General features: G+C 35.1%; 1 protein-coding gene across 12 annotated transcripts in view; it reads left to right on the forward strand.

Moving 5' to 3' along the window:
* Positions 1-11,127, forward strand: part of MARK1 (microtubule affinity regulating kinase 1) — a 126,469-nt gene that overhangs the window by 94,131 nt on the left and 21,211 nt on the right. For all 12 annotated transcript variants that reach the window (XM_032289285.1, XM_032289287.1, XM_032289286.1 and 9 more), the window contains 4 exons: positions 3,562-3,661; positions 4,718-4,830; positions 6,639-6,792; positions 7,095-7,285. In XM_032289285.1, the coding sequence (XP_032145176.1) occupies positions 3,562-3,661; positions 4,718-4,830; positions 6,639-6,792; positions 7,095-7,285 (558 nt within the window). The remainder of the gene's footprint in view (positions 1-3,561; positions 3,662-4,717; positions 4,831-6,638; positions 6,793-7,094; positions 7,286-11,127) is intronic.

Genomic DNA, 11,127 nt, shown 5'->3' on the forward strand with positions numbered 1-11,127 from the left:
ACATGCACACATATGTTTATTGTAGCACTGTTCACAATAGCAAAGACTTGGAACCAACCCAAATGCCGATCAGTGATAGACTGGTTGAAGAAAATGTGGCACATATACACCATGGAATACTATGCAGCCCTAAAAATGGATGGGTTTCTGTCCTTTGCAGGGACATGGATGAAGCTGGAAACCATCATTCTCAGCAAACTAACACAGGAACAGAAAACCAAACACTGCATGTTCTCACTCATAAGTGGAAGCTGAACAATCAGAACACATGGACAAAGGGAGGGGAGCATCACACACCAGGGTCTGTCATGGGGTGGGAGTCAAGGGTGGGGATAGAATTAGGAGAAATACCTAATGTAGATGACAGGTTGATAGGTGCAGCAAACCACCATGGCACGTGTATACCTATGTAACCTGCACATTCTGCACATGTATCCCAGACCTTAAAGTATAATTAAAAAAAATAATAATTTAAAACAATAGTTGGATAAGGTACATAAATTACCATAGCCCAATATGGTGATAAGAAATCAAGTTAGTGGTAGTCTTTTAAGAGTTACGTGTCTGCACTGCATATTCTCATAAGTGGCTGTTGAACAATGAGAACACGTGGACACAGAGAGGAGAACATCACCATTCCAGGGTCTTTTGAGGGGTTGGGGGGCCAGGTGGGATAGCAGGGGAGGATTGGGGAGGGATAACATTAGGAGAAATACCTAATGTAGATGATGGGGGGATAGATGCAGCAAACTACCATGGCATGTGTATACCTATGTAACAATCCTGCACGATCTGCATAAGTACTCCAGAGCTTTAAGTGAAAGGAAGGAGGGAGGGAAGGAGGGAGGGAAGGAAGAAAGGGAAAAAAAGAAAGAAAGAAGGAAAGAAAGAGAAAGAAAAAGCAGGCACGAGGGTACATATTTTTGTGCCTGACTCCATTGCATGAACTTCAAGACTAAGAAACATTAATGTACGGTGTTGAAAGGCAGGATGAAGGGAAGTAGTTGGGGCATGAGGAGGTTTTGGGGTTAAAGGGTGGTGGCAGTATTTTCTGGTTCTGGGGGGTGGCTGCATGTGTGTTCATTTCATGAAAGTTCATGTGCATTTGTGCAATTGCCTGTAAATATGTCATACTCCAATAATATTAAAAATATGAAAAATAAAAATATAAAGCCCATATGGCAAAGGAAAAAAAGAGTTACATTTCTGTATGATTGTATTTTTAAAATATATTAATTCTCTAGAAAGTTTAATTTAAAAATGTATCATGTGGCCAGGCATGGTGGCTCATGCCTGTAATCCCAGCACTTGGGGAAACGGAGGCAAGCAGATTACTTGATTCCCAGAGTTCGAGGCCAGCCTGGGCAACATAGTGAGACCCTCTGTTTAAATAAAAAAAAAAAAAAATTATGTGACGATGACCTCTGGAAAATCCTCCAATCCAGCACAGCAGTATTCTAAGAGATTCCAGTTGTTAGAAATCTGCCCTGGATTTATTTTTTCTAGTGATTAGCTTTAGGTAAATGTTAATAAATGAGTGGAAAGTACTTTGGCAGTCAAGGAATTAGCCTTCAAAAGATTATATATATATATCCTATATATAGAATATATATATCCTATGTATATATCCTATATATATTTCATATATATATATCTCATATATGTAGGATATATATCCTCTATATATATATATATATATATAGAGAGAGAGAGAGAGAGAGGATATATATCCTATATATATATATATGTAGTTATTTTTCTAATTAGTAGAATATTGGCATGTAAAATTTAAAGATGGAGAGTATACTTTACAGGACCTGGAAAAATACAATTAATATATCAGCAACTAGAATGAAAACCTAAAATTCTGTAGTAATGAAAAGTGAACAGTCTTTCTAAATTAATATAAAATTATTCAAATAAGTTTATTCCAGTTCCCCATTTACCATGAGTATAGTAAATTCTCTACTAGATTGCCTTTTTTTTCGTGGTGGTGATGGTGGTAAAAAATACATAACATATGTTTGCCCTTTTAACAGCTTTTAAGTGTGTTTTACAGTATTGTTAACTATGTATACATTATTGTACAGGAGATCTCCAGAACTTTTTCATTTTGTGTGACTAAAACCCTGTACTCATTCAGTTTCCCTATTTCCCCCTCCTCAGCCCCAGCAGTCACCATTCTATTATAGTTTATGTTTCTATGAGTTTAACTACTTTAGATAATCCATATAAGTGAATCATGCAGTATTTGTCTTTTTGCGATTGGCTTATTTTACCTAGCATAATGTCCTCAAGGTTCATCTATGTTGTAACATATGGCAAGATTTTTTTTAAGGCTGAATAATATTTCTTTGTATTTGTGTATCACATTTTCTTTATCAATTCATCTGTCAATGGACATTTAGGTTGCTTCCACATCTAGGCTATTGTGACTAATGCTGCAGTGAATATAAGCTTCTGAATATCTCTTTGATACTCTGTTATCAGTTTTTTTGGGTAAATACCTGGAAGTGGGATTACTGGATCATATGGTAGTTCTATTTTTAATTTTTTGAGCAACCTCTATACTGTTCTCCGTAGTGGCTGTACCACTTTACATTCCTGCCAGCAGTTCACAAGGGTTTCAATTTCTTCACATGCTCGCCAATACTTGTTTTCTGTTTTTTTTGATAGTGGCCGTCCTAATAAATATAAGGTGATATTTCACTATGGTTTTGAGTTCCTTGATGACTATTGATGTTGAGCATCTTTTCACACAACAAGCATGCCTGTTGGCCACTTCTGTATCTTTTTTGTTAGAAATATTACTTTGCCCATTTTTAATTCAGGTTATTTATTTTTATATTATGAGTTGCAGGTGTTCTTTACATATTCTGAATATTTACTCCTTATCCAGTAAATGTTTTACAAATACTTTTCCCATTTTCTAGCTTGCCTCCATAAGGTTGCCTTTTAAAAGCCCAGGACTGTTATTTTACAGCCTTAGCTTAAATCTGACTCTGGTAATTCACATCAACCCCTGCTTGATTCTCACCTAATTTCTAACTCTAGACTTAAATTTTGACTACTCTCCCTTTCCACATCAGGTTAGCTGTGATAACTTTACTGTTAACCCTGATTTTCATTCCCCATGACCTCTTCTTTGCTAATATTTTAATACGTGGTGATTTTAAAATAAGGCATATGTTTGGCAAAAGCCAGGAAAAAATTATAATCTCTGTATTAATGTTAAATATAAAATCGAAAGCAGAAGTTAAAATCTGCTTTATGAGAAGTAAGTTCTTACATTAAAATACCTAAATTTGGAAATATTCCCTTTGGAGGAATAAGGGAGGCATGCTACCTTGAATCAATACATTTGGTGAGTGTGTAGGAAGATAGTCACAGTTGTCATGTGTGTCCCAAAGTCTTATACCTCTTTTTGTCCCACTAATCGAACTAGAAATGTCACGTGAAACTTGTTGAGTGAACTAGTAGTTTCACATTTGCTAAAATAGAGCTAAAATAAGTTCCTGAATGTTCTGATTGACCACACATAATGTAGAGTTTATTTCCTAGCAAATAATGAAAGATCGATGGATGAATGTTGGTCATGAAGAAGAAGAACTAAAGCCATATGCTGAGCCTGATCCAGATTTCAATGACATAAAAAGAATAGGTAAGTATTTAAACGTGGTAAGAAGTGCTGTCCCTAGTCAACAAGTAAGAGTCCTTTAGTGTACAAAAATAGTGTTTAAAAGTGTAAATAGAAAGCAATTTTTACTTGAAAAATACTTGCGTTATCATTTTAATGATAATACACTAAAAATTCTACATTTCAAGTTCCCTGATTTGTTCTGATATATATTATGGTCCAATTCAATGTTTGACAACAGTGATATAAAACTTAACATAAATAAACTGAATTCTTTCCTTTCAGTGATGCCCAGCAGGAGGAATGGCTGATGTAACTATCAGCACTGATCAGACTGATAAGTATCAGCAAGTATAGCATTTATTTTAACCAAAAATGTAGAGGCACTGAATTGAGAGTTGAACACTTTGGCTCTCCCTTTCTTTTTCCACTGTCTTAGCAGTGTTTATTCTCCCTCCTCACTTGTCCTGCTATTGCCCATGCCTAGCCAGAGCATTCCTTCTAACTTGTTCTCTCCATTTCTCAATCCCTTCCCAAAGCCATTATTTAGTCTCAAGCTGAGTCATCTCAACTGTGTTTTTATCTGGCTTGAGAGCAGTGTGGCAGGGGAGAGCATTTTAGGGTGTCAGGAACCTGATCAGAAAAACCATGGAAATTCAAATCGCCCGAAGAAGAGTCAACCTACTGTAAATCAGAAAGCAGAAATTGTTAAGAAATGAGAGAAACCACTTCACAAGTAGCTGAGGATGAGTTGAGAGAAAGACAATTTTGTGTAACAGAGACTAACATGGTCTCAGACTGGACAAAGAAAGCTCAGGAATGTATTAGGCAAGGAGAAATTAAGTGGGCCCATTAATATATTACCCATGATGTAGATAATTTCTGCATGTAAAATTATCATTGTACAATATCTGTGAACATATGGTATCTTAGGCTAATAGTCCAGAAGTTTTTAAAACTACACTTTAAATTTTCATGACTTAGTTTTCATATTCAAAATTGGCAAACTTGCCTGTTTTTGTTGATTTGTTTACTAAACTAAACCCATTTTCAGAACATCTCTCTTTTTTAAATTTCTAGATATTATGGTCACTATGGGCTTTGCACGAGATGAAATAAATGATGCCTTAATAAATCAAAAGTATGATGAAGTTATGGCTACTTATATTCTTCTAGGTAGAAAACCACCTGAAGTAAGTTTTTCACCTTTTCAGATTACTGTGAATTATTTATTGAGCTAATATATTAGTAAATACATTCTTTTTGGTGTCAAAAATAATATAAAGATCCTATCCTAACATTCTTATTTATTGGAATTCAAAAATCAAGATGATAAATTATGAAGTGATTTTATTTCTGGGTACCAAAGAGATTTTATGAAAGAACAGGCCTACTGTCTTTCTTAGCTCCAAGAGGCACCATTCACAACCTGGTCTTCGAGAATGGTCTCCCCCACAGCTTGTGCATCCAAATGCAACAGCCCCACCAAAGGTAATATGGTTATTTCAGGTGTGCAGAAAAGTCAGTGACTGGAACATGAGGAAGTGTTAGCTTTTGAAATAAAATGTATGTCTTAAATGATTTTTAAAAGGGGTAACTCTGGGAAAGGTTATTTGGTGACATTTTGCCTTATAAAGTGTCAAGTGACTGATGCTTTCAACTGGGAATTCTCAAGGCCAGGAGAACTATCATAAGGAGATAGATTCAGGAAATGACTGTATACAAATGGTGAACTATGTTAGGTAGTTTTGCATTGCTATAAAGAAGTACCTGAGACGGGATAATTTATAAAGAAAAAAAGTTTATTTGACTCACAGTTCTGCAGGCATGATGCTGGCATCTGCATGGTGTTGGCATCTGCTTCTGGTAAAGGCCTCAGGAAGCTTACAGACATGATGGAAGGTGAGGGGAAGCCAGCATGTCACATGGCAAGAGGGAGCAGGTGAGAGGTGGGGGAGGTGCCATGCTCTTTTAAGTAACCAGATCTAGCATGAACCCATAGAGGGAGAACTGATTACCTCGAGCTGGTTCCAAAGTTCAGGCTCTTATTGGATCTAAGCTACCCCGCCCCCACCCTACCCCAGCACAACCACTAACTATGCAACTAAGGCAATTAATTTTCTGTGCCTCAGTTATCTTATCTATAAAATGAGGACAGTAATAGTACTTATCTTTTAGGATCATTGGAAGTGTTAAATGAGTGAGTACTTATAAAGTCCTCGGAACAGTTTCTCGTGGATTACTATGTGCTCTGCATTAGGCTGTTATTATCATCAGTATTACCTTGCTATATCATTAGTATTATCTGTATATGAATTTAGATTTCCTATAGGGATGCCAGTGATTCCATCAAAGGTTTGCTGGTAGCAAACAAGTTTTATGTTATAGAGAGAGGAATAGTATGTCAATCCAGAGTTTACCATGCTGAGTTCTAAGTAGATATAATTTCCTGATCAGAAACAGTAAACCAGTTTTTTTTTTTTACAAATGTGGAGAAAACAAACGAATCTATGCTTATGTTTATATGCATACATATGTATATATACATGTGTGTGTATTTAAAATTTTAGATTTTATTGTAAGTTTAAATCTCAGTGATGCCCCTAACTTTCTTAACCTCAGTTTTTCCATCTATAAAGTGCAGCTTAATACATCATAGGTTTGTTGTGATGATTAAAGAAAGTAACATATAGAAAGAGCTTAGTGCAGTGCCTAGTCTATAATTACCATTCAATAATTGGTTGCTGTTATTGGTGTTCTGACTAAACTAAGGATTTGTACAAAATAATAGAAGATTATGAGTAGTCACTAATGCATATTCTATCCAGTTCACTCCTTTCCTGCTTGCCAACTTAAAGTTCTAGGCCCAATACTACACGGTTTTTTAAATTTTGATTACTTCTTGTATAGCTTTAAATCATTTAGAAAATAAAGAGTGCAGTGTTTTTACAAACTTTTTTTTTTTTTTGCTTTAAAATCCTCGTGGTTTTTCTTCTTATAGTTTGAAGGTGGTGAATCATTATCCAGTGGAAACTTGTGTCAGAGATCCCGGCCCAGTAGTGACTTAAACAACAGCACTCTTCAGTCCCCTGCTCACCTGAAGGTCCAGAGAAGCATCTCAGCAAATCAGAAGCAGCGGCGTTTCAGTGATCATGGTGGGGAAAAAAGTCACATAAGTGAAACAACACATGGGTTCTACCCAAACTTGTGTTTTTAAAGCATTGTACATTCATGTCTATGTGCTTGTGTCATCTAGTTCTCACAGACATATATTACTGAATTATAAAAATAATCCCTATTGCAGGGACTGACCTGATTTTTGAAATCAAAGTTTAATCTCTCTTCAGAATTTAAAACATGCAAATGTAGATAATTTTAATACAGAGTTTTTGTTTGTGAGCAGAAAATAGATCAGTTGTTTTTCAGCTCATTATGCTGTTTTTTTTTTAAATTATAGCTGGTCCATCCATTCCTCCTGCTGTATCATATACCAAAAGAGCTCAGGCTAACAGCGTGGAAAGTGAACAGAAAGAGGAGTGGGACAAAGATGTGGCTCGAAAACTTGGCAGCACAACAGTTGGCTCAAAAAGCGAGATGACTGCAAGCCCTCTTGTAGGGCCAGAGAGGAAAAAATCAACCATTACAAGTGTGAGTAAATACTCTGGTATATTGCAATTTATTGTAATAAGTTGTTTCAGGGTTATGGATAAACTCTTTATCTTTTATTTTTTTTTAATGATTGAAAAGGAATTATAATTTAAAGAACATGCAGAAGGGACCACACTTCTCATAAATGCAATTTAAGAACAACAACAACAACAAAAAGAATTCTTTTTTCCATGTAAACACTTAACTTCAACTTCAAATGCTGCTTCATTTTAAACTTTTTAAAGTTTCCTGCTTCATTTTCCTTTTTATAATGTTTACTTAATATTATATTGGCACATTTCATTTTATTTACAAATATGCTGTTTAATGAAGCCAGACTCAAATAATTAATTTATAAAGTTGCCTCACATTAGTCACTTAAAACAGCAAACTACATAAATTATATAATGAATGGGAATTAGAAGAGGGTTTGAGCTGCTCTCTCATAAGGCAGCAGGAAAGAATACAGATAGAAAATATAAAAGAAAACTAAGGTATACAAAAGGATAACATTCAGATAATAAGTGTTTTTGAAAGGAAAGGGAGCAAAATGAAGGGGGAGAAATAGTTAAAGAAATAATAATAGAAAATAAAGAGGGCAGATTTCATATTGAAAGCACCCAGAGTGGCAAATAGAAGCCAGGAACAAAACCTACTCCTGGACTTTTAAAGTGGAATTTATAGATACCAAAAACAAAGTGAAGAATGTTTTAAAGACTCCAGAGTCAGAGAGCAGAAAACCTTAAAAGGAACAAGTTTCAGATTGACATCAGATTTCTCAATAGCAACATGGATACAGTAAGATAAAGGGAAAAATATTGTTAAAGTATTGAGAAAAAGCACACTGAGCCTAGAAATTTTATCTAGCCATGTTGTCATTTCAATGTGAAGGCACAAAAACCAAGTTCTTTGGCATAAAATGTCTCAACTATTTGACTACACAGTGACCATTTGAAAACACCTTTGTTGGAGGAAGTATTCTTATAGGAAGAGAAATTAATCTAGAATGTTGCTGTAAAATATGTGGGAGTTGAGAGTAATCAAATAACTTACTGAAGTATTGTATGTAGTAACATATGCAAAAAGAGAAAAACAATGAAAATTCATAACCAGAACTCTGGACAGTATCCAGGGCATAAGGATAGAGGTGGACATTAAAGAAATATAAAGAAACACAGGCCTTGTTAGTCAGATGATGGGAGTAAGTTTAAGAAATCAATAGCGATAAGAGGCTGGATGTGGTGACTCACACCTGTAACCCCAGCCCTTTAAGAGGCCGAGGTGGGTGGATCACTTGAGGTGAGGAGTTCAAGACCAGCCTGACCAACATGGTGAAACCCCATCTCTGCTAAAAATACAAAATTAGCCGGGCGGGGTGGCACATGCCTGTAATCCCAGCTACTTGGGAGGCTGAAGCAGGAGAATCTCTGGAATCTGGGAGGTAGAGGTTGTAGTGAGCTGAGATTACACCATTGCACTCCAGCCTGGACAACAAAAGAGTGAAATTCCATCTCCAAAAAAAAAAAAAAGAAATCATTAGCAGTAAGCAAACATGAGTTCTGGAATTTAAGGATGAACAATGTAAGAACAAAGAATTAAAACTTTTAAACCAACAGAAGGAAAAAAAAAACCTTAGCCTATGGACAGGAGATAAAAAAATTACTTTAAATAGCAAATGCAAGATAAGATACCAAAATTCCAATTAAACTCCCTAATATCCATTATTTTATATAGTCTTTTGGAATCTTACCTCTTTTGAATATGGTTATGTATATTTGAGTATGTGTGTATGATATCAGATTATCACCTGTTAGTCTGTGAAATAGATGTGCATAACCACTTTAATAATTGATGGATATAACCACTTAGTTTCCACATGATCTGTTTAGAAATGATTGAACTATAATAGGGCTTAAATTTAAAAAAAAATTTTTTTTTTGCTAAAGAAGCTACTATTTCCCTTAGAGGACATTTTCCAGTGTAATCACCCCACATAACAGAAAGAAATAATTGGTCCCATACTTTCTGCCATTTAATATTAGCCTGTCATTTGACTGAACTGAGCCTTATTTTCCCATGAAAATCAGCTTTGTCTGTCTCCATGCCTGTCTTTATGAAGTGCCCTTGCCTAAGGATTCCCCCTTATATTATGAAAATTCTACTTCCATAGATCATTTCAAGCCTTGTCTCCTGCATAGAATCTTTTGGCTGAATACTCCAAAACCCATCAGCTTTTCAACTGCTAGATCCTGTCATTTAACTCTTAGCTATTTATATGCTGTTTTGTTTTGTTCACTGTTGTTTTCACATGTAAACTTTATCTCTCCAAATGTATAATCTGTTATATATTGACATGTAGCTTTCTCATGTGGTAGCTGAAGCATATAGTGTGTATTCAAAGCATATTTATTAAAGAAGGCATAAAAATTAAGGGATTAGCTTAAATTCAAATTATGCCACACTTACCTTTTTTTACAAAAAAAAAAATATTTTGATAGAGAAATCCTGTTCTTAGCCACATAATACTATTATATATTGTTACTTATTGTTTTAATTTTGGTAGTTTCAGAAACCAAAATAATATATTTTGTCTAATTTTAGCACTTCAGAAGTTTCTAAAGTAAAATTAATCATCTCTTTTTCCCTATCCATTTCGTTTTAGTCTCAACTCCTAATATAACTAGTGCTAATCATTTAGGACGAATTCTTCTATAGGTTTTCCTTAATTAAAGAAAACGTAGGCTGGGTGCAGTGGCTCATGCCTATAATCCCAGCATTTTGTTAGGCCACAGAGGAAGGCTTGCTTGAGGCCAGGAGTTTCAGACCAGCCAGAACAACCTAGTGCAACTTGATTTCTACAAAATATTTTAAGATTAGCCTGGTGTAGTAGTGTGTGCCTGTAGTTCTGGCTACTTGGAAAGCCGAGGAGGGAGGATGCCTTGAGCCCAGGAGTTTGAGGCTGCAATGAGCTTTGAGCTATGGTTGTACCACTGTGCTCCAGCCTGGGTGACGGAGTGAGACACTGTCAAAAAAAAAAAAAAAAGTGAATATATATATATAGAGAGAGTATTATTTTATTTTACTTTTTATAAAAATGAGATCATACTGTATAACATTTTAATTTTTTTACTTATAGTTTGGGGCCCTTCTAGATCAGAACATCAAGATCTTTTTAATAGATGCATATTATTTCATTGGTGTTAACAGATAGATATATTATAATTTGTTCAACCTTTCTTTTGATGAAGTATTCAGAGCTTTTCATTCTCCAGAGTGTACAACCTTATACATTTATGTTATTGGTATACTTCTATTAGAGGCATTCTCAAAAGTTCTATTTTTGGATCTATGTGACAACACTTCTTTTTAACTTCAGCTGCAAAGAGGCAGGCTCCTCATGCTCAACTGTGTCAGTCCATGACACAGTCACCCTTGGTCTGTGCAGTTCCATCCCTGCTCCCACTCACCTCACTTAAAGACTCAGTTTTGATATGTCTTAATGTATTTCCCTGACTATGTGTGTATTCTTAGAATATATACATTTAATTTTTTAATAAATGCTACCAAAGTAACTTTCCAAATGATTGGGGTAATTTAGAGAGTAATTATTTCTCCACAAACTCATCAACAGGGTATTATCAATCTTTAGCATTTTTGCCAATCTGAAGGGCAAAAAGAAAAAAAAAGTATCCATTTGTTTTTAATTTGCATTTTCTTGACTATTGGTGACATTGATGGTGTGGCCCACAAAACCTAAAATGTTGACTATATGACTCTTTACAGAAAAAGTTTGCTAATCACTGCTTTAAAGGCAAAATACACGACTTTAATACCTTTTCTTT

This window comes from Sapajus apella, unplaced genomic scaffold (genome assembly GCF_009761245.1).
Source record: "Sapajus apella isolate SASKATOON/1434 unplaced genomic scaffold, GSC_monkey_1.0 scaffold22, whole genome shotgun sequence".
NCBI classification, from domain to species: domain Eukaryota; kingdom Metazoa; phylum Chordata; class Mammalia; order Primates; family Cebidae; genus Sapajus; species Sapajus apella.